This window comes from Schistocerca americana, chromosome 2 (genome assembly GCF_021461395.2).
Source record: "Schistocerca americana isolate TAMUIC-IGC-003095 chromosome 2, iqSchAmer2.1, whole genome shotgun sequence".
Classification (NCBI taxonomy): domain Eukaryota; kingdom Metazoa; phylum Arthropoda; class Insecta; order Orthoptera; family Acrididae; genus Schistocerca; species Schistocerca americana.
Window position 1 is genome coordinate 711,739,827 of NC_060120.1, and position 25,167 is coordinate 711,764,993.

The window sequence follows — 25,167 nt, forward strand, 5'->3', positions numbered from 1 at the left end:
AGTGAGGCCTCAGTTGGTCGCTGGAGGGAGTTGACACCACATGTGCATACAGAAGTCACTTAATTCCCACAAATTTCGGGGAGGATGAGATGAACTCAATCACATCCCAGGTGTGTTCGATTGGGTTCAGGTATGGCAAGTTGCAGGACCAGCACATCAAATTGAACCACCATTGTGTTCCTCAAACCAATCCATCATACTCCTTGTCTTGTGATATGGTACATTATCTTGTTGAAAAAGGCCACTGCCATCGGAAAACATGACTGTCACGAAGGGGTGTACATGGTCTGCAACCAGAGTATGATACTCCTTAGCTGTCGTGGTGCCTTGCACTAGCTGCACTGGGTCCATGGATGTCCTCATTAATGTTCCTAGATCATATTGGAGCTGCCGCCAGCTTTTGTCTGTCCCGCAGTACAGGTGTCAAGGACCCATTCCCATGGAAAATGACAGATTCGCGTCCTCCCAACACCTTGATGAAGAAGGTATCAGGATTCATCAGACCATGCAACACACTGACACTGTACCAATGTCCAGTGCCGATAGTCCTGTGCCCATTTCAGTCGTAGTTGCCGATGTCATGGTGTAACATTGGCACATGCATGGGTTGTCTGCTGCTCAGGTCCATCATTAGGGATGTTCGGTGCACTGTGTGTTCAGATACACCTTTACTGTGCCCAGCATTACAGTCTGATGTTAGTTGCACCACAGTTTGCTGCCTGTCCTGTTTCACCGGTCTGCCCAGTCCACGAGGTCCAACATCTGCTGTAGTGAGGAGTAGTGATGCAACCCCACGATGTATGGACATTGTTTAACCTCTATTTTTTCACACTACTTCTCGAGTACCCGCCAAGTCAAGCAGTTTCCAAAATGCCTACACATACATGGTGTATGTGAACTAGCAGTCATTCCTCGCCAGGTGGGTCAGTGGTTGTAGTCTTCTGGCTGACCAGTGTATTCTTATCAAACTAAAATTTTAAAGAGTACATGTAAAAATATAGTAGGTAAATATACATCTACATCCATGCTTTGCAAACCACTAAATGTATAGTGGAAGGTACTACCCATTTTAGCAGTTATTAGGGCTTCTTCCTGTTCCATCTTTTACATTATGTATCTGTTCCAAGTTAGTACTGATGCAGAAGTTTTTACTTACCAAATAAATAAGCTGGGTTTTAAGTAACCTGGTTCTGGCATTAGTATCCAATTTTCAAAGCAGAGAACAACTTCCTGTGATACTTTTCACCATTGCATCACCTAGCACCCTGTTTACAAGTTTCCTTATACTGATTTTTATTCCATGAACTGCCACAGGGAATGTATGAATTTTGTATTTTTCCAAATCAACATTTAACTGATCTTAAAATTTCTTCATTTTTGGTTTATAGCAAACCAAATATGTGTATTCCAAATGACCATTTATGTGATGGTGAACCAGACTGTCCAATGATGGATGACGAAGAATCTTGTGTTGGCATTCACTCCAAGGATAAGGGTTACAAAATGTGAGTTTCTAATAGTTTTATAAAACTATGACAGTATTATTGCTATTCAACATCATACTTAACTTAATGTAATCTTTGGACGGCAAACGTTAAAATAATCTGAGGTGTGGTTTTACGTCCCACAGCTCAGGTGGCAGAGTATCTGTGCGTGTCTTTGGTGCGTGGCATACACTGTGTCTGGCAAACCATGAGCCACCCTACGAGCTGGCCAGACAACTCTGCTTACAGTTAAATGAAGTCACAGACAATGAGGATGTGGAGCTCAGCAACATAGCATCACAACCACAGCCGACATGTGCTTCTTTCTCTGAAGTGAGGCTTGGACGAGCAACACTAGTGTTAAGGCCAGGTCCAGGATCACTTATTACATGGAACATGGCAAGCAACTGCACAGCTGTTGACATTAAGTGTCTATAGTGACGTGGCCATCCTGTATACAAACGAAGATGACTATTCATAGCTGTGAGCACTGATGCAGCCCATAAAAACATTTCACCTCATTAATTAATAATCGGGCAAGTGCTACAGAACTCCTCCGTACATCTTCAAACAGAAGTACCAAAAAAGACTGAAATGTGTTTTACAGTAACATTACCTGCATCATCAAATTTTGCCAATAATGGCTGAAACCATCTTTGATACACATAGTTACATGTTCATATACTTTGCATATAAGAACTGTTCCATATTCATTTTTGACCTCATTATGATAATGGGGAAAGTTAGTCAGTTTTCTGCAGTGCTTCTTATTTATAGCCCTACTTCTAACTGGTAGAGCAACTGCTACATAGTATATATATCTTTCATATGCCATTTGTAAAATGCATCAGAGGAATTTTAAAAATTTTTATTCATGGCTATAATTCAAATATTCAAAGCTCCTGTTATCTTATATCTTACATTTACCACTACAAGATAAGTGTATAACTTCTACTATGCTAGTCATCTCGCACTATCAATGAATAACAATTCATTTTTTTACTTTTGTGAAAGTACAAGTACATAGTTACACCTTTAAATAAAAAGTACAGTATTTTGTGTTTATGGTTCTGTACAGTGTGTAATAAGATGATATCTCATGATGTAATTTTTATTGATATGACTGTCCTGTATCAGGTTAATAGATTAAAATAATTTGTACAGATCAAGTAGTCACTTTTAAAGCTTTTTATTAATAAAAATTCAATAAACTATTACAATGAATTGTACAACATGAAATATCTACTGACTTCAAAACGCATGCCAAGCATCAGTTTGTTAGGTCAGTCTTGCTAATGACAATTCAGTTATGTTACATATGTAGGAATGCTGCCTACCTAAATGCACTAATAACTAGTAGTCTGCTTGTCATATGGAAGTGTCTGAATACACTTTTTTGTCAACATACCCAAACTGTCAAGACCCCAATTATACCAGAAATACAAAAATACTACACGATATCCACATTGTTCCTCAGTAACAAATAAATAACCAGAATTCTTTACACTATGTAACATGGTAACAGGATTTAAATATATTCATGTACACTATGTACACATTACATATATCCCTTTACTGCCACTTTAGTGCAATGTATCTTTTTCTCAGACATTATCACAGCCACTTAATCTCCATTCTTTCAGTCAGAAAATAATAAAAAAACTGTTTTTCTACATGGCTGCCTGCAGATCCAATCACAAGTTTGCAGAGAACATACAAGACTTAACCATCAGTCTTTGCCCAAAAAGCCATCAGAAAAATCAGTGAAGAGTGTCAGTAAAGCAGTATTACTGCAAGTAATATTTTCCTCCCAGCATTACTGTTTGGCACCTGCAAGAGGAAAAAAAGTAGATTGAAAAGCAATTTTAAACAAACAATTGCTACTACAAACAGACGAGAGAATTCTATCCAGATATTAATACTGAACTAACAGGCTCATCGTAAAATAAACATCAAACTTGAGCCTGTTAAATGTAGGAATACATACAGTAAGTATCATCCAGGAGCCATAACTCACCATGCAGCTAGGCTCTTGATGAGACTACTACTGCCCTTTCTCCAACGCCTGACACCTCGTCATCATCAGATAGGCTCAGATCTTCTACAGCAGGTTCATAGAAAGCTGTGTGCACAGAGGGTGCTGTCCACTGAGTGAGCAGGTATACCACTGCCTCATAAGTTGCCATCATTATCGCCGTATTCGGAATCTGTCGAATCAGTTGAGTTGTAAGCCCACGGTATAGACCACGAGCACCTTCTTCACGCCAGACCGTTGCTAATGTCTGCCAGAACCGCTTGTATTTGTCACCTTCCTCTCGCAACCTCGTGCGCGCCACCTCTGTGAACAAACATAAAGATGGATTACAAGGTACATAATGACTGATACGACACGAACACACTTTAAAATCTGAAATGTTTATATACACACACACACACACACACACACACACACACACACACACACACACACACACACACACAAATATTCTGTTTTATTTATTCTTTTATATGAAGCTGAATATTAGATGGCTAGATCACATAACTAATGAAGGGCAACTGAACTGGGAAGAAAAGAAATGCATACCACAACATAACTAAAATGAGCTAATAGTTGACAGGATACATACTGAGGCGTCAAGGAATCATTAATTTGGTAATGGAGCTAAGTTTGGAGAGTAAAAAATTATAGGAGGAGATCAAACTTTCTCTAAAGCATGTGGGTTCATAAGCCTGTAGGTTTTAATAGTTATGCAGACAGAAAAAGGTTTAAATAGGAGTGGAGAGCTCCAGCAAATCAGTCTTCAGACTGAAGGCCACAACAATAAAATACATCGATGAATGTGAAAAATGAAGTGTTACTGCTCCTCAATAAATGAACTAAAATATAATTTTCCAGGCGAATTTAAACATTAGAACAATTTAAACACCCCAATATACACATCCATAAATTTATTTCAAATGTGTAAATAACAAGCAAACTGAAAACAGTCCTCAATGGCTGGGTGAGAAAAGCACAGATAACACTCTTCTGCACTGCAAGCAATAACACCATATACAGAGGATTAATCTGTTCTTAGCCCACACTCCAGACCCTCATCCTGATCATAACAAATGGAAACTGCAATTAATAAATGTTGTATGAGCACTGTTACAGAGACACTGCCAAAATTCTCTCTTGTAGCGGTTAGTGAAAAGAGTACAGAGGAGTGTTTTGAACCCTCAACTTAACATCTAAAAACTGAGCTCAAAACGGCACAGCTTTACAGGTATTTAAGTTTTCTGGTATGTGTAAACCATTTCAGATAATGCTGACACTGACAGTGTTCAACATCCTATGACTGCCATGTCTACAATAAGTAGTACACTTCCTTTATCAAGGACAGCAGGAATTTTGCAGAATTTATGTGGATACTGCCAATACAATCCAGCATTCAATGTAACGGATGATGGGGTGAACCAAGGCATAATTCAATAAAGTCCACTGCCCCTCCCCCCCCCCCCCCCCCCTCCCCAACCTGCCTTTCTTCGCAAAAAGTGCATTCTGCGAGTGGAGGGCACTGTAGCACCAACATCTAATTGAGAAGTTCCTTAGATTACGGTGGAAAACCAAAGTTTTAGTGGTGTTATCACCCATAAACTAATATTCAGCAAGGAAAAAAAAATTCCTTAAATTACCGTATGCTTCTTGATTCGCTCGAAATTTTCTGCAATAATTACAGATACCAGATGTTTCCGCTTTACAACTAGGGATAAGACCAATACGCAGAAATTGACAAAATCGTGTGCGACCCCTTACACTTAATAACCAGCCTCTTCACTTCGAACGACCAACAACGCAAGCCGTAAGGTGGAAGAACCCTTTGACCTCCTTAGCGGAGTACGTAGCAATTAAGTGACCCAGAAAAAAATGGCGTGTCTCCGGCTTCGCCGTTTATAGCGAAGCTGCTCAAGGACGTGATGCCAGAATTAGCCGTCACCCAACCAGCTGGCGCCAGCTGCGAATATGAGACGCCACGGCACATTATTGTGTGCGATCAGTGCTCTGTATGAATTATAGAGCCCGCGCAGAAGTCGGTAACAAGGCGCCGTAAAGTGTATATTGTCGAGTGACAATTCAGCTACCTTCTTAATCTTTACGAAAAGACGATTTCATGTCACGTAGACAACACAATCAGAGTCTCGAGCAGTTGTTCTGATTGGGGCGACAAACGCAGTTTAAACAAACAAGACACGCCAGCTGCCCGGTATTTGCCGTCAGCGGTCTGACAGGTATAAGTTTAGCATATTCATCTCACTTAAAAACACCTGTGATCTCTAATGTTTTAAGAAAACCACGATGACGGTGAAAAGTTTATGGATATGAAAATATTGGCTTTCGCACAAGTTCTTGCTACAGTTTCTGCGTACTTGTCACTGAGAACGGTTGCATCTAAAAATGCAATTTCGTTAAAGGAGAAGAAAAGAATGCTACATAAAAAACTTGTGGAGCATTCTCTAATTCATCAGACGCCATCATCACAGCTAACATGAAAATGACCTGAAGAAGCAGTTTCAGCTGTATTCGAACAACATATTCCCAATGGAGAGAGAAAGTCTGATAATCAGAACTCCTGAAGTTTGTTGTTTCACCTCTAGCTGCCGGCCGTGTACTTTGCCATTAATAATGCGTTGTATATTTGAGGATGAAAAAAATCTGTTTGCTTCTAATGGCACAATTATTCCACAGGCATCACAAATTAATGATTTAATTACTGTTATTAAATTGACACGGGAGAATGTTGTAGCAGTAGTTTAGCAGCGAATAGAACCTGAAACCTGCAATTTTAAACATTTTTACGCTAGCCCAACAATTTAATGAGAAAATAATAGAAACACTTCGGAATAAAAACCTTTGTCAGCCCAATATGTCAGTATTCAACACCTTTCAATAAAAAAATAAAATACGGCTATTATTAACGTTTTTGTGTATCCTGACACCTATCAACGCACCTGAAAGGTAATATCTACTGTACTGCTTCATATGATGCAGTGGGCGACTCCTTTACTTCTCACGCCGTATATATAGAAATAAAAGTTATCTAACTGCCAGTATATGTGGATGTTTGGCTTCGAGGCCAAGAGTCCGAAAACGTATTACAGTCATGTAATCAGGCGGTTATTCGAGTCATGGTGGTTCCAGTGCCAATGAATTCGTTTATCGACTTCGCCAGGTGGCAGCAATACTTGTAATTAATGATGCAACATAATATGAACGCAGCTGCTCGCTTTTGAGTTGCAGCAGTGCCTCATTATAACAGCACTTGGCAAACAGAACACCGCTGTGATTGTTGCACATTAAGCGCTATGTTAGGATTAAATTTGTTTCTGGTCTTACGACAAAAAGTAAAACCGCTTTTCCGCTGTTTTAATACAGAGCAGACCTCACAGCTGCCATGAGAAAGTCGGTGCGCTGAAAGACTGAGGACAAGCAATGCTATTACTGAACCAGCTGACGAACTGCTTAAGTTTAGTCCATAATCAAGGAACAAGCAGGTTAAAAAAATACAGATGGTGAACTAACCCTTTAAACACAAAGAAAACTATCAGCATGGCACATTTGACCTGACCTGACGAGCTTTTTTTCGGTCTTTCAGAACCTTTCCCCATTGTGAAGAATGAACCTCTGTCTTAAACACCACAACCGTAGAACAACGTTTCGTCACCAGTTACGATTCTCTTTAGGAACATGTTCTGATTTGCGCAATCCAAAAGCTCTTCACAGATTGTGAGGTCTTTCTCGTCTTGAGCCGTGGGACGAACTTTGCGACACCAGGGCGTCCTGAACGAGGAAAATCTAACTTCCGTCCAGCCATTTTTAAACCGTGTGAACAATTCGTACAACGGGTGTGGCCTAAGCACTCATCATCGCAGGCTTCCTGCATCATTTGGTGTGTTCCTGTAAAGGGTTTCTCGAGTTTCACGCAAAATTTAATGCAGACGCGTTGCTTCTCTAGCTATTCCATCTTGAAATCCGCGAACTGTGCGACACAATGTTCTACTCAACACAACATACCATTGACGCGAAATTACGAATGTTCTCGGATTTTTTGAACAGACAATGTATCTCGCACGTGAGAAGGGAATGATATTGCACGTACTGTGGTATACAGACAGCCATCTTTCCTTCATCAATACCAAAATGCAGTAGGAAGGAAGATTTGCAATGTTTTTACGATGTGCCCTCCGCAAAGAACTACTGCGTCGCTTGCGGATAATGTAAGTAGATTTATAAGATTAAAACTATGGAATAGCTTTGTGCAATATGAATGCCGTGTTCGGAAAAAGCCATCACTGCTAGGTAGAGAACTTTTAACCCCACGTTCGTATCAGCTGAAAATTGGCCAAGTGTTCGTGACGATTCTAAACTCTTCATAACAAAGCATGGCAGGAATGTTTCTGTAGTATCCTGTAGTGTACACTGCTCACATCGGCCAACAGTAGGAGGAATCCAGTAGCCAGTTCTGTCATTTTCGCAATGCCTTCTTACAATTGTGACTGTTTGATGGTACCCGAGAAAGCCGCCCCTGGTATTTGCAGCGGTCGGCGTACCGGCTGCTTGCGCCGTAGCAGTAATTTACGATACGGCCCCGGCCAGCAGCCCCTGCCATGCGGATCGTTGTTTGGCGAACTCAGTTTCTTACGTAAAATACTGCACCTCGACACGCAGTCTGTGCACAGTGTTACGTAAGCAGAAAGTTCTGAGGCTTTCGGCAAAAAGGGATCTTGATAATTGAGCAACAGATTCTGGAACATGCAGTTATTCTCCCCTCGATCTGTAAGGCCAATGCAGTTGACAGGGGACAATATCGGAGCTCCGCCGTGCGCCGTAGGCTTGCTTGCAGTAGGTAGATGTGTATATAGATGTAGTGAAAAATGAGTAAAATGTATCAGTAAACGAACCCACAGAACTTTGGCTGCGAATAGTTTGTATACCGTAATATGAGAGCAAGCGGAATAAAGTAAAATTTAAAGAGCCGAAGAAAAAAGAAAAAAAATTTCGAGGCCTTTTCCACTTTCTATCCATAATGCACACAGGCAATGCGATAGAAGTTTCGTAAATTAGAGGACTGGGGAGAGATGCGATAGTTCCACAGTCTTAAAAACACCGCCTCACAAAAAAAGTGAAACACACACAAGGGAAGAAGGAAACGAAATTAAAACTTCACGAGTTGGGTGTATTGACATTACTGAAGTGACTACAAAATAGAGTCAAATTCAGTAAGTATTTGGCAGTATGACGTACTCCCTCTAGCCTGGATGCATGTACTGATCCGGTTGAGAAGGGTGACACTGCCGTTGTATCGTGTCCTGAAGCAACCTAAACCACGACTGTTTTAAGTTGACCTCTATGTCCTGGATATTGGCACTGGGAAGGAGTTTACGTCCATGCTGCTCCCATGCGTGTTATGTCTGGGATAGTCCATGAGGTCTTGCTGTCCGTGGGAGTAGCTCAACATGGCGCACACAGTTTGTAGAGGAACGTGCCATGTGTGGACAAGCATTGTCCTGTTGAAAAATGACATCACGACACTGTCGCACGAGAAGAATATATGAGGTGTACCGTGCAGTCAGATTTTCTTCGATCACGACCAGTGATGAGCTGACGTCACACCCGCTGGCTCCCGCACATCATGACGCGGGAACACCACTGCTGTGCCTCTCCAAAACATTGGAAGAATGGGACCTCTGCCCAGGTAATCAGCTGCTAGCAGACGATGCTCATCGCAGAACTGTGGTTAGTCGCTGAACGCACTGTGTGACGCCATTCCTTCAGCAGGCCACGCTTCCCAGTGATGGGAGCACTCAAAGCGCAGCGGGTCGTGGTGTTCTGTTAACGGCAGCTCAGTAATTCCCTAGGCCATCTGCTGCTATTCCCCTGCCAGTGATGCAGAGTGACACAATGTTGTTGGATGGTGTGCATTACTTGTTCTGGGATGGCAGGCGCACACACAAGGGCTTTTTATGTGCTTGGTCCACAATATGGCGACCCTCCCTTGTGGAGGTCAAATGTTGTCGACCAGAACCTTGACGACGAGTATGCCAGACCTCATGACTTCATGTTCTCATGCAGTGCAACGTCGGGCCAATATCGCATCCGAATGCGTCACAAATTTGGATACAGCAGGATTCGACCAACTGGCCGAATGGAGATCCACAATGAGGCTCCTTCCAAACTCTGCCAGGGTTTCCAGAATGAGATTTTCACTCTGCAGCGGAGTGTGCGCTGATATGAAACTTCCTGGCAGATCAGAACTGTGTGCCGGACCGAGACTCGAACTCGGGAATTGAAGCTGTGAGGGCAGGTCGTGAGTCATGCTTGGGTAGCTCAGACAGTAGTGCACTTGCCCGCGAAAGGCAAAAGTCCCGAGTTCGAGTCTCGGTCCGGCACACAGTTTTAATCTGCCAGGGTTGTTAACGCTGCCCCTCCGTGATCACTTAACATCTTGACGCTGTTCACGCCTCATATATCTACGTTGTTCACGCTACTTATCGATGGTAGGCAACGAAAACCTCGTAACTCTTATGTTGAATTATACATGAAAACAAAAACGGTTTCTCAAAAAATATATAAACTGATACAGGCATTAGGGGAGTTAGAACGGAAAAAAAATTTCCCCATTTTCAGATTTTTCTCTCATTATAAAATTTGCATTTTTCCAAATAAAAAGATATATACATCACTTATAAACTCACATGGGAAGTATTTTATTTTATTTTTTAAATATAATCTACACCGGTTGAAAATGTTAAAATGTTCACTTGTATTGCTTCAACATCTAATAAAATCAGTAATTTTTTTATGTAAAAGGCTGTGAATTGCTGGAATGTGTTGGTCACGTCCAGAAGAGGATGTGCGCTAGGTTGAGGAAGTTGAAGTTTGAGACTAGAAACTTTCTGATGGTAAAACCCCAAGAGGCAGGCTGACAGACAACATGATTGATGAACTACAGCAGTATTATGGGGTGGCCATTAGAAACAATACTGAGGATTTGTTGAAAATGAAGCAAGCAGTATCGGCTACCTTCTTCCACAGGCTCAACTGATGTAAACCACCACCTCTGCCCTCCTGGACCTGATTCATGGTGCAATTACTCAAACAGTTCATCCCAGCAGCAGTCATAGATATCATAAAACCTATTTACAGAGCTCTGGCAAATCCTGAATTACTGTCTGCATGGTCAGACTCAAAATACCAATGAGTCATTCAGTAATCTTATCTGGACTTGCTAACCAAAAAATGTTTTTGTTGGAATGAAGACACTAAAGTGAGGGGGGTGGGGTGTCCGTGATGCTGTTATTGCTTTTAATGATTGCAACATTGGTAGGGTGAAAGTGCTACAGCATATGGGAATTAATCCTGGAGCAATCTTTAACAGATTGACAAGGTTCGCACTGAAAGCAGAGTATGCAGCACAGTTGGCCACTAAGGAATCCAGGAGGAGGAAGAAGAAGAAACTTGGAAAAAGATCAAGAGAATGATATACAGTATCGTGCAGGGTACTCCTGAGTGACTAAAAATAAAAAAAATTAAGCATATATTAAGTGAGTTACAGTATTTTGAAACTTTGGAAGAAGTTCCTGAAAATTAACATTTTTGTTGCATTTTTCCCTAAATCTTAGGAACTACTTCGAGTAGATTATTCAAATTTCCAGGGAGTAATAACATGCATATCCTGGGTCTACTGAACTAAAAGAAGAACATGACGGTATGTATAATTAAAAATTGTATGTCCGACAGCAGTGACTAAAATGCAATTATTGTAGTTCAGTAGACTCGGAACACACAGTTCAATGTCCTGTAAAAGTTTCATGTCAATGGCTACAGTGGTTCCTGAAATACAGGGAAGCCAGCTCACTAAATTTAACATTGTGGGGATATGGCGTTCAAACTCCCCTTAATGCTACATGCGGAAGTAATAGTAGTATTGTAGTAGTCTAGTTATTGACAAATTAGAAAAATCTATGCACTTTCAAATTTCTCTCTTATACAATGGAGTTATTGGTTATTGAAATTACGTGGTTTTTATGGTCTACCATCGTTATGTACACTACCAGGCCTGGTAACAACGCTACACTTGAACACCACTAACGCACTCTGGTGGCTGTTCTAGCTGTCACGTCATCATTTACACGCCGGCGACGATGTGTGCTTTAAATTGTCATACCTTCTGGGTGCTTCAGTTTTTTTTCCTCTCCAGGCAGTGTATGCGCTATTAGTGACAAAAGAAATTAGAAGTTGCAGTACTCAAAAAGAAAATCAAACATCGTCACTGTGGTCCTGATGTTTAGCTGGCAGTGTGTGGTGGTGTGTATAGTGTTACATTACGAAATCACGTGCTGCAGTGAATGTACTGACTGGTCGTGAGAAATGAACCGTGTAGCACTAGCTTTTTACGTTAGTATAAACAACTGTTTTGCGAAACTGTATTGTACACTAGGTCAGGCGCTTTTAAACAGACTGGGCTTGTATTCGGAAGGATGAATACCCCAACCCCAAGCCGACCCCACTGATTTAGGTTTTTCGTTATTTTCCTCCGTTACTTGAGACCAATTTAGAGATGGAGCTCTCTCTAAGACCACGCCTGCCTATTCTTGTATCATAATACCACATTTTCAATCTTCTTGAAAAGTGATCCACCACTAAAAATACTACTGATGCAGCGGAGAGAAACGAGCGCCAGGGGGGAGAGGGAGGAAGGGAGGGCGGGAGGGAGGGAGGGGGAGGGGGGGGAGGGGGGGAGGGAGAGAGAGAGAGAGAGAGAGAGAGAACTTTTCAGTGAACCGGCGGCCCCCTCATCCGGATGCGGCCACTACTGTGACTGCTACGGCTAGCCGCGTCCCAGCGTTGCGTCACACCGTTCGATGAATGCCTGCGACGCAGAATATGCCTCTTGTTCTCAGCCCTCCCTCCTCGTCGTCAAGGTCGACAACGTTCCCACTGACTAATGCGAATTCTCAACCCGAGCACGTGCGACCGGTTTACGCTTCCAATTACCGTATTACAATATGGCAGCCACGATCATGTACTTAATATCTCTCTCCCCCGCCCCCCCCCCCCCCCCTCCCCATATATATGGCTCCGAGTTTGACGAAAAGTACTCGAGAATAGATAAAACAAACGGCTTGTAAACCACTTCCTTCGTGGATGAGTTACATTTGTACTCCTACATATTGTACGGTACATACTGCTTCCAGTAATTTGTCGTCAATAGTGTAGTTGCACAGTAGTGGATTTCATTTCTTGCGTGTGCGCGTCGCAATATGCTAAACTTATTCAAGTCCTGTGTCAACTGTCAGAGCCTCCACCATTCACCAACCTAAAAATCTATACTGTCTTCTGGCGTTGCTGCTTTATTATAGACAAGCACAGCTGCTGCAAACAGTATCGAAAAGCTTCCGGAGCATTCTACTACATTTAAATACACTATAACTAGTAACGGTTCATCACACTTCTTTGGGATACTCCGGAAACCACCTTTACATCTATCGATGTCTCTCATGCAACCCCTCCCCCAACACACACAAAACACTCTCCAATAATGCCCATTCAATGAAACTACAATGCTCGTTAGTTTGACTGACAAATGACAACGAAGCCACGCGTGAATGACAAGTTACAGTTCACTGCGTTTCCTTTAATGCTGTCTGCGGTATGATCCGCACTCATTTTGTCTGGCACCCCGCCAACACTAGATCAAAAGCATCTGCAATAAATTTAATTTCAGTACAGATTAAGGAAGCAGGAAATTGTCAAAACCCTCAGTGTCTATGTACCTTTGAAGGTAGTGTGTCTTTGCAGGAACTGGTTAATAGAGGGGAAAGAAAAAAATCGCAGCGAAGTATTAGATCGCTCATTAACTCCAGTCCGCATGAAGCCGCAGCTATTCTGCCCTCCCAAACTGATAAACAGGACCTTAGCAATTTCTAAAGCTGCGTAGTGGGGGAAGCTATTAACTGCAACACACTTTTTCTCCAGTAGAGTGAGACGTTATTTACGGGGTATTAAGCCCTGTTTTTTGGTTTGTTTCTCGCTTGAAGATAGTCTCGTATCAGGTTTAAAGTCTTGCTGAACGTGACGCAGCGAATCTGTAACCTATCGGCAACACAGAATTCTGACGCCGCTGCTAATGAAACGTTATATAACTAGTGCATATCTGAAACCATCAACTAGATTTCATCCTTGCACTGAATTTCAGTCTTCGTGACATTACTTATAGATAAACAACTGTTTTCGTATTAATTCTGTGGCTGTGAGATCTAAACACTTTTGACTTGAGTTAACCAAATACCACTTTGATGAAGGTTATGAAGGTTATGACGAACAGGTTTTGAAGAGGCTTACGATGCAATTTTTTTATGCACCCACGTTGTGTTGTTGAAACTCAATTAAGAACATTTCCAGACTCGCGTAATCGCTATGTCCACGAGACTTTCCTGTCGCTAACAACGAAGTTGTGTGAGGATGGCGGTAACAGTGACCTACAATAGCGGCATGCTGGAGTACCTAGTAGTGCCAACTATGTAAAATTTAAGACACTCTGTTCTTTCACAAAGCAAGAGTAAAATCAGCACAATTTTGGATCAACCGCCAACTGTATGTTTTTCAACACCGTGCGATTATTTCATTAAACCATTTAAAACGCTCATCTGGTGCGCTGAGTTTAAGTAAACTTTTAATTTCGGGCGTGGCGCTGAAATGACGTAACGTCGTTGAAACAAACCTTACTGGCTGCTGAAAACTGACAAAGAGACGCTTACTACCCCGGAACTTAGCCTTCAATGTACATCAATTCAACTATGTATAAGGCCTCCGGGGAGTTGGAAGCCACCAACTCGTTCGATTATTTTGACGCGTTTGCAGAAGCCGCAGACAGTCTGCAGTGAGAAAATAATAAAAGTGAAGCATTCGCCTTTTATTATTTAATAACTGCCGTGTAAAATAGTACTGTACACTAGGGATAAACCATTCGCTTTCATAGCTGAGTGGTGAGCGCGGCAGAATGACATACGACGGGGCCGGGTTTAATTTCCAGCAAAATAGCAAATTTTCTTCGCTCGAGGAATGGGTGCTGTGTTGTCTTCATCACCATCATCCAACACGCAAGTTGCTCAAGTGGCGTCAAGTAAAAAGACTTGCACCAGGCTTCCAGTCTAACCGACGGGAGGCCCTAACCATATGCAACATTTCAATTTGGGATAAACCAAATGAGGCAGCACTTTTTTTATGCAGATTGGCCTTTTATTCGAGATGGCGGAGGCTCCAGTCTTCATCCGGCCATTCTAATTTAGGTTTTCCGTGGTTTCCTCACATTCCTTCGTGCAAATGCCGGGATGGTTCATGTCCAAAAGCCATGTTAAAGTGATCCTATGGATGAATAAAGCAGCTGCAGCTATTGTGTTTACGTTCTCTTCCCACCTTCAGAAGCGCTATTTTCAGAGCACTCGTCTCACTTCCAACCTGCTAATTTGCATATCCGTGCGTTGCGCACTGTTTACGCAACTTTCGCCTTCGCCAACGTGGGAGTTGGATATGCTGCCAAAATTCTCGCAGAGGCGTTTGCGGAGGTTGCACGGCCCCTGCCAATCTGCGTTGGCACCTGCCCTGAAGTCTCACTGGTCAAAGGTGATACACAACGTATGAAGGCAGCTTACTGCGCACAGCCACTCGAGAAGCTCGCATAATGTTCGTGTAAAAAAAGGAAGTAAAGCCGAAGTATGAACTTAAGTAGCGATGGGGGTTCGTTATTAGCGAAGTATGTGAATCACTTCTGCATTCGAGAATAACGTAATAAGAGCGAAACAATGGTTGATATTGGTTGTCTGCCAAGGACGCAGCTGTTTCTAATGTAAATAGCAAAGCGTACTTCCTCCTCCGTTACGTATCTCTAAGCAATCATACATGGTAACTTAGCCAATTGCAGAACTGGGTGACTGGAAGAATCGCATAAATTCAATAGAGAGTCGCGATAAATATTGACTTCCGCATGAAGAATGTTTACACGAGCTGCGTCACTTTTCCGTGTTGTTGAAATGCATACTAGTATGTGTCAGGCAAGTACATAGGGGTGTAGCTGATTTTTTTCTTTTTTTACTTTTAAAGAAGTCCAAAAGATAATCTGGCTTCTACGGCGTGTGTGTATCAAAATTATATCCATCAGACTAAATTATTAAAATACTCTAGATAAAATTCAATAATAACTGTAGAAATATGTGACTAACAGGCAAAATAAGTAACATCTCCACAACTACTCGGTCGTTGGAGACGGGTTAGTAGCTCATAGGAAGAAGGTGGAAATGGCGGGGAAAGAACTTTGAGATGGTTATGACTAAAGAACCATTGATTTTCCCCAAGTTATTTAAGAAGACTATAGAAAATTTAAATGATGGCAGGGCGAAATTAAGTTTCGTACGTATTGAACATTTGCAGTTTCTACAAGTGCGCCACACACATCGATTTTGTTTAATGGGACACACAAGAAGGCGAAGTCAATCTGGGACAACGCCCAGCGCCAAAGGGACATATCTTATGGTATAAATCGTGTAGAACAAAAATTGGATAAAGAGTGTTAGGCGAAGGCGACTGTTAACTTCCTTATTTACGGTGGGTATCTTTCTAACTGTGCGTTGCTCCAAGTGACTATTCCTCTATTCAGATGGCTCGGCATTTACTTAAATATTTCTAAATCTACGCTCGGTACTCTGCAGTTCACTATTAAGTCTTCGCAGAGGGTTCACAGAACCACTTACAGATTATTTCTCGAGCGTTCCATGCTAACAACACGTGGGAAAAATGGATATCTGAATCCTCCAGTGCGAGCTCTACTTACTGTTATTTTATTAAGGTTGTAATTTCTCTGTACGTAGGGGGGGATTCAACAAAATATTTTCGTTTTTTTTTTTTAGGAAAAAGATGTTACCTCCACGATGAGTACCGGAGAACACCGCATAATATTCTCACTGTTCATTTTTATGAAATCAATACTTTCTAGGTAATTAACTACGCCAGACAATTGATTCGTACGGCAATACTTAGCGAAAATACGAAAAATATTAAGTTAGGCTCAAATGGCTCTGAGCACTATGGGACTTAACATCGGAGGTCATCAGTCCCCTAGAACTTAGAACTACTTAAACCTAAGGACATCACACACATCCATCCCTGAGGCAGGATTCGAACCTGCGACCGTAGCGGTCGCGCGGTTCCAGACTGAAGCGCCTACAACCGCTCAGCCACATTGGCCAGATTAAGTTAGGAGGTTGATTCATTTGTTTTGAATACTAGCAATTATACGAAGAGCTAAAGGAGCTTATCTAAATTGACTGAGCTGCTCTGTAACATATTTTCTCCAGTTCAAGCTTTCATCAGTACGTGTACCTAAAAATATGGAACATTCTACCCTTCTTATTGACTCCTCTTCAGATGCCACATCAGTTGTTGGTAGGGCTATTTGTTGCCCTGAATATAGTTAGTGTTCTCAAAATTAAGGTGAGTCCATTTGCAGATACCCTCTAAATGATTCTTTGAAAACTCATGAACGAATTCTTGTGTTGCTTCCTCTCTAATGGGATTATATATATATATATATATATATATATATATATATATATATATATATATATATATAGAGAGAGAGAGAGAGAGAGAGAGAGAGAGAGAGAGAGGAGGAGGAGGAGGAGGAGAAGAGCCATTTCTGCTGGATGAATGTTAAGGGGAAGTTCATTCACGTATGTAAGTAATAGAAATATACCAAAAATTGAACCTATGGGACTCTTCTAATATCCTTCCAGTGACTAAAATTCTATCTGCTTCTTGCAACATTGTTTCAATCATATTCTCTCTCTCTCTCTCTCTCTCTCTCTCTCTCTCTCTCTCTCTCTCTCTCTCTCTCTCTCTCTCGCAATGAGGTACTCACCATGGGGGTAGGCGACGCAGGAAGCGACCGTCTTTGAGACGGCGCCGGCGGCCATGAACTCCAGGAAGTCCCTGGACGTCCTGCTGTCGGAGGGCGCGCCAGACCCCGTGCTGTGCCTATGGGCCACCAGACGGGCCTTCAGCGCCTCGTAGATGACGAAGTGCACCACCGTCTCCGAGATGCCCACGTACGAGGCCGAGATGCCCTTGTAGAAGCCCAGCACCCCCTGCGGACAAGCGCCACATGCACTCCTTCCGCACACTAACAGTCCGAACTTGTACCATTATCAGAGGTATCTGACAGTTCACTACACTTTCTTGACACGCGAGCTATTAGGACAGTTCATTTTAAATTATCGAGGCGCGTGGTATTGCACATTTCATGGTTTTGTCCTAACACAGATTTCGATAATTTAATTCTTGTGCGTTATTTTGTGGAGCTTTCGCCAAAAAACAAATTAAATAGTGATGCTTACGTATGTCTTTTAAAATATTCATAAACTGAACGAACATTTAAACAGAGCTTTCGCAGTTACACTGCCAGAAAAAGATGCAACATTCTCAAGGACTGTGTTCAGAGGCATCAGCGTATAGTATGTGCATACTGAGTGGTTGCTGTGTTTGTAATTCATATGTCACGGTCATCGGTGATGAGATGAGGCTCAGGAAGCCTGCCTGGGCACCCTCTGTTTCGACTCTGCAGGGTCGATCTGTGATAAATTTAGATTGGTTGATTTGGGGGAGGGGACCGAAGAGCGAGGTCATCGGTGCCATCGGATTACGGAAGGATCGGGAAGAGAGTCGGCCATTGCCTTTCACAGGACCCATCCCGGCATTTACCTGAATCGATTTTGGGAAATCACGGATGCGGGTTTGAGCCGCCGTCCTCGCAAATGCCAATTCAGTGTGCTAGCCACTGCCCCACCTCGCTCGGTATACTAAGTTTAGAGGAGAACAGTGTTTGCAACAATCATTCCAGTGAACATCCATCCCTTACCGACGAGTACGTACTCATGTTTAACAATTTCAGCCAATTGAACGGGATCACATTGTGCGCCTGCGGGAAGCTGGATGGACGTATAGATGGACTGCGGCATCTGTTGAGCACAATATATCGGTGGTGTGTCGCTGCTTTTAACAATTGTCTGTGGAACATTCCCACACCTGTACACCAGGCTCCGCACGTCGAGATCGACGCACTGTCGAGCAGCGGTTGCCGATCGAATATCATACAGGGACGAAATTTGGGAACAAGGTGCAATTGCCGTGTTACCAGGGACCACTGGGTACTGCCTGCTTGCAACAGGATTAAAATCACGTTTGTATCTAGCCATGTTACGACCGACAGCACGACACCGCAAACATGGCTACTGTGGCGTCGTCAGTTGGCTGGAGAATGGAATGGCTTTCTGCTGCCTTCAATGATGAGAATGGGCTCCGTTAGTATGCGAGTGATTAACACTGTAGGGCGCAGACCGGTTGAGCTGCCTTATTCAGAGCACATTCGCCCACGAAACAAGCGATCCATGTCGTGGGGGGCGTCATCAGTCACAAACATAGTGCTACTGACATTTCTTCGACAGGAACGTGATGTAATTTTTCAGCAGGACAACGCACGTCCACGTACAGCTGCTGCAACTCAACGTGCTCTTCGTGGGGTACAACTCATCTGGCCATCAAGATCATCGTATCTCTCACCAATTGAACACGTGAGAGCCATCATGATGCGGAAACTCACTCGTTCTCTAGAGCCTGCATGAACGATTGTCGAATTGCAACGAAAGGCTCACTTGGGACACACTACTGCAGGAGACCATCTGGACCTTTATAATCTTTTGCGTGCGAGAATACACGCTTGTGTTGCGCCAGAAGGGGGTTACACTGCGTATCGATGCGACTCCTACGATAATGAGCTACCTGCTACATCACTTGTCGATAAAATGATCCTGTCCTCCAGGGCGTTGCTTTTTTTTTTTTTTTTTTTTTTTTTTTTTTGCAGGCATTATATTATATTAAAGTGCAAAACATCTTCACAAATATGATACGCATCAAATCAAGATATATTACAACAAAAAGAAATTAAACCCCCTGCAAACAATAAGAATTAGTTAAAAGTACTTTGACAAAAGTGAATAACAAATTCAATGAAAGTACTTGTATTCTACAAATCAATTTAGTTGTAAAATTTTGAACTGTATTAATATCATCTTGTGGTGTTGCAATTCTTCTTGTTGTGTCCGTGATTGCTGCGAAATGGGAATAGGAATTCCGCATTATGCAAGACACGTTTTTTTCTGTTTTGTTTCACCCGACATGCTTCAGCACATTTTGTGCTATCTTCAGTGGGTTGTTTATGTTTTCTAATTGTTAAATCGTTGTTACATATTAACATTTAGCGAAACTTTTCGTACATAATATATACAATTGTGAATGAGTAATTGTTGTAAAATATTATACATCATTTGTTCATAGTTCACAGGTGAGAAATTTATTAACGATCTGATGCACTATGTGTTTATAACATTATGTCATTTCTATTTATAGCTAATTGGCAAAAAGAGTGGCTGTATGCATTAGTTTACATACCTTACATGTTACTATTTGACATTTTGGTAGCTATTCTGCTACACAATCTACAACTTATCTGCAAAGAGCAAAACGTAATTTTTATTTTTGTTTCTTATGCATTTACAAACGGTAATGAGTATACATCACGTTTTTCGAGTGTAACTTACGGTTTTGGTGTTGTGGTGTGATGTTGTTGGCGAAGTGAATAGGCAGATTTCGTAACCTATGGTCGCTTGACACGGCACTTTCTCATATTTATCCAAACATAGGCAGTGGCTGTGTAGCATTCCTTTGTTTCATAGCCCATTTGGTTAGGTGAGACGCGCGGGTTTTAAGTGTATTGGGCATATGTGGTGGTCGCTGTGTGTGTGTGTGTGTGTGTGTGTGTGTGTGTGTGTGTGTGTGTTTTCAGAACTGGGGCAGAGAGAGAGAGAGAGAGAGAGAGAGAGAGAGAGAGAGAGAGAGACTTTTTCGGTTTCTTTGATCACTTCTTAATTCTGTGGTGGTGTTGCTTTGCATAAATTCTAATGTCTTGGCAATGTATTCCTGTTTATGACTACTATTGAATTACCCTTGCCGGATTTTGTGATGATGGCATTTTCTTGTGTTAATTTGTTCTGTAGTTTTCTGTATGTTTTTTCTTCAGCAGCCTCTGTGTTTTCTTTTATGGTGGTTTTGTTGTCTTTGATTGTTTCTTATTTCCTCAGCAACTAGTCACACGCAAAGTGGGTAATATACTAAAGAAACAAGGACTCAACATAGCATACAGAACCAACAACACAATACAAAGCAGACCTGGAAGAAATACTACCAACACAAATACAGCCAGTCCGGTATATACCGACTTACTTGCAACTGCTGTCAATCTGTGTATGGGCCAAACACGTAGAAATTTCAGAACCAGGTACACAGAACGCCTCAGAGAATTGAAAAGCAATAGCTCACACTCAACATTTGCAGGCCACCTGATAGCACACAATCACCACCGCACGCTTGCTTACAGCGCGTCATTTAAGTAGCGATGGACCTGAATGTGTCTGTAACGGACACTTTATAAAGCGCTGAGTCTTGTTCGTACTCAGTGATATCAAGCCCTGCGAACATTAGTGGATTGACGCTGATCACGACCTGCCACAATCAGCAAAGGCGCTGCCGCCCTGTAACTTTTAAGAGTCTACGGTGCACCCACAGAAATAATTTTAAATTCCACACCGTTCAAATAGAAACTGGTGCAAGAAATACGCTACTGTCACAAAGCTAAATGCGTGACGTTAAATGATCATTTTTTTAGGTTGTTGACAGATGATACGATTGCAATAATCCATGTCGAAGCACTCTTTCACTCAAATGGTGCCGCGTGGAGTAGCTGTGCGGTCTTGTCACGGTCCGTGTGTGTGTGTGTGTGTGTGTGTGTGTGTGTGTGTGTGTGTGTTCTTAGCATAATCTAAAAGTTAGAATAAGTAGTGAGTAGGCTTAGGGACCAATGACCTCAACAGTTCGGTCCCATAAGACCTTACCACAAATTTACCACTTAAATGGTGCAATGAACAGCTCTGACAGCTGAGATTCCAATCGCTGATGGCGTAAATACTCCGACAGTTGTTTCATCTGCTCAACTAGAAGATTTGCCACTTCCGCTCAACTGGAAGATTTGCCACTTAACACGATTTGCAGCGTTTCTGACGAATTACAAGTTAGGTTTTATCTTAACAGCCCATGATGTACGAGGGGCGTTTGAAAAGTCCGCGCAAAAATAAAAAGTACTTACGTGTTTGGGGTAAACCTTTTTTATTTTTCGACATTGTCTCCTTTCAGACTTATACACTTCGTCCAACGCTGTTCTAATTTGTTTATCCCTTCCGAATAATAGGAATTGTCCAAGTTTGCAAAATAGCTATTAGTTGCTGAAATCACCTCCTCGGTTGAATAAAATCTTTGCCCCGCCAGCCATTTCTTCACATTGGGGAACAAATAGTAGACCGAGGGAGCCAAGTCTGGAGAATAGTGTGGATGTGAAACGAGTTGGAATCCTACTTCCATTAATTTTGCGACCACAACGGCTGAGGTGTGTGCTGGTGCATTGGCGTGATGGTAAAGGACTTTTTTGCGGTCCACTCGCCGGCGTTTTTCTTGGGGCTCGGTTTTCATACGGTCCAATAACGATGAATAATATTCACCTGTAAAGGTTTTACCCTTTTCCAAATAGTCGATGAGGATTATCCCTTGGGAATCCCTAAAGACAGTCGCCATAACGTTTCCGGCAGAAGGAATGGTCGTCCCCTTTTTTGGTGCAGATGCTCCCTTGTTAAACCATTGTTTAGATTGTTGTTTGGTCTCAGGAGTATAGTAATGTATCAATGTTTCATCCACAGTGACGAAACGATGCTTAAAGTCCTGCGGATTCTTACTGAACAACTGCAAACCATCCTTGCAACACTTTACACGATTCCGGTTTGCTCAAGCGTGAGCAATCGCAGAACCCATCTTGCGGATAGCTTTCTCATGTCCAAATGTCTGTGCAAAATAATATGTACCCGTTCATTCGAGATGCCCACAGCAGTAGCAATCTCACGAACCTTAATTCTTCTGTCATCCATCACCGTATCATGGATTTTGGCAATGATTTCTGGAGTCGTAACCTCCACGGGACGTCCAGAACGTTCAGCATCACTTGTGCCCATGTGGCCACTCCGAAAATTTTGAAACCAGTTATTAACTGTTCTAATCCAAGGTGCAGAGTCACCGTAATGTTTATCAAGCTTCTCTTGTCTCCTGAGGCGTTTTGCCTTTCATAAAGTTATGTTTAACCACCACACGAAATTCTTTTTCGACCATTTTTTGACAATCACTCGACTTCCTTGATTCACACGAATGCCAAACAAAGAAATAGACCAATATGGCTGAAACTTGGTGTGCGTTCTTTCCAAAGATGCTACTAACTAAACATGACCTCGATAAGCGCCGGTGATGGCATCTCTCTGACTTTGCACGGACTTTTAAGACGTCTCGTATTATGCACTTTAAACTGTGAGGTAAGGAAAACCATCAGACCAAAGACCACTACTCTTTTCGAAAGCAGAAAGATCTCCAATAATGCTCCCAGTTGTCACGCCCACGCTACGTGAAGGTTTGTGAGAATCTGACAGTAATTAAGTCTGGTGTTCTCTTCGTTTGGCCCCCAAGTTACAAGTCATTTTCTGCGTTCTGCAATATAGAACCCTGGTTACAGGCCAATCTGAGAACGTCTATGAGGAACCATCTGCTGGCCGCTACATTACCTCCATGGCATGGAGGACAGCAAACAGAATTGGCAGAACCACTTCGTTAAGAAAGCACAATTTCAAGGGCCCATTACGTTCGAACTGCGGACGTATTGGAAATTATTCCGACCAGTTAAATTCTATCTCCGTCTTTCATATTTCTCACTCTTGTTGTGTGACCTGGTGGAATGGATCTTCGGTGTAGCTAACAAGTCACTCCGACCGGAAAGTGTTTCAGCAGTTAGAACAGTACAGTCCACGACTTGAACGCTATTCCCTTGCCCCAGTACTACAAGGGAACACTTACAGGTCCGCCTGGCTCATTCTGTCCATAGTAAGGATACTTCGTCACTTAACTTACAGCACAGTGGAGCATTCTAAAAGTGGCTGCAGGGGCAGGTGTAAAAAATCCACCACAATGTTATTATTTCATTCCTAGTCCATCATGCTGCTCCCTGAATTCAGTACTTTGGCTACTGTTGATTTTAAATAATGATCACTATAATCTGAATCTGTATATTGCACCCCTACTTCTATACACGGAACGAAGTACTTGAGTTAGAAGAGATGGAACCGTGGCTGCAGTACACAAACAGTATGTCAACATTGTCAACAGACAAGTTATAAAAATCTGTTAGTCAATACCCTTTCGTGGTCTTACCTCCCTATCTTCATTAGACTGTCTTTAAGTGAAAAAATAAAACCCAATAAATTGTTACTTAAAATTCCATTCACAATTTACATTTATCTTAAAGGATTCTTTGTTATTTAGCTATAGTAAGCTCTGTGCAAGTTTGTATTATCCCTACAGACATCATTTCACTGTTTAGTCTCTGAAAGCCGGGAGTTGAACGAAAACAATTAATCCTCTTTGGCACTAACAGGAAATTTAACGAGGTTGCTACTCTCAAGTAAAAGCAAACGAAGTGACTGACTACGCTATCCCTGCGACAACAGAAACGGACGGCGACCTCGCGTTCCCGCGGTGCCACGCCTCTTATCAGCCGCCAGATTTTGATTTGCGAGATCATTCTGCAGCTGTTTTAAAAGCAACACTTCGTGTTTTGTTTTGCACGGTATGTACAGAATTTCTGAACTGATGTATACAGGTTTACACATGTACTGTAACTGTTTTATTTTGTGTACATTGATGTATTGGTTTATTGGTTTATTTGTGTAATAAAACTTGAATACATTTTCTTAGCACTATTATAAGTTAACAAAAAGCAACATAAGCCAATTGTTGACGTAATTTTTATATACAGAAGGTGGTTATAATTAAACATTCGCTACTTAAGAGGGTCCCGTGTCAAATGACTGATTAAAGCATCGTGGAAACATCTGAAAGGATATAGGAACGAGAAATAACGAATAAACTGTTGAAAGCAAGATTTTAATTTCCACTTGAGACGGTGACATTTGTCAGCTGCGGACCACTTTTACGTTCCAGGTTATAAATGTCGCTCAGCGTGACGACCGACTGCATCCACGGCAGCCTGGAACGGCAATAGACTAGACATTCCTCTACTGCTGTCCTAAACAACGGTGGACCATGGAATGTTCAGCTGTCGTGACAGCTCGTGCACTGTTTGAAGATCGCACATTGCGTCCAGCATACGCCGCCATGGCAACAGTAGCTTCACCAATTTGTGGTGCTATTAACCGTCGGCCTCTCCCAGGAGCAATTCCCACACCGTCAGTTAATTCGAACTACTTGAACTCCTGTGTCGTCCAGACACATGTTGGTTGTGTTCAACCGCAATGCACACTGAGGTTTGTGTTTCGACCCTACGTAGCCGTACCGGCGCCAAACGGAAAGTCAGGACACTAACGCTACGAACATAACAAATACTGCAGCGCACAGTCTGAACATTATTCATATAAATTTGGGTAATCAGACGGA

General features: G+C 42.2%; 2 protein-coding genes across 2 annotated transcripts in view; one reads left to right on the plus strand and one right to left on the minus strand.

Annotated features, from left to right (window-relative positions):
• Positions 1-2,308, plus strand: part of LOC124594367 (serine protease nudel) — a 184,126-nt gene extending 181,818 nt beyond the window's left edge. The window contains exons 21-22 of the mRNA XM_047132735.1: positions 1,389-1,505; positions 1,631-2,308. Coding sequence (XP_046988691.1) covers positions 1,389-1,505; positions 1,631-1,922 — 409 coding nt within the window. The 3' untranslated portion in view covers positions 1,923-2,308. The remainder of the gene's footprint in view (positions 1-1,388; positions 1,506-1,630) is intronic.
• A 349-nt stretch (positions 2,309-2,657) lies between these two features.
• LOC124595757 (mitochondrial carrier protein Rim2) overlaps positions 2,658-25,167 on the minus strand; it is a 161,397-nt gene continuing 138,887 nt past the window's right edge. Inside the window, exons 5-7 of the mRNA XM_047134635.1 lie at positions 17,438-17,663; positions 3,502-3,822; positions 2,658-3,314 (exon numbers count right to left, since the gene is read on the minus strand). Coding sequence (XP_046990591.1) covers positions 3,509-3,822; positions 17,438-17,663 — 540 coding nt within the window. The 3' untranslated portion in view covers positions 2,658-3,314; positions 3,502-3,508. The remainder of the gene's footprint in view (positions 3,315-3,501; positions 3,823-17,437; positions 17,664-25,167) is intronic.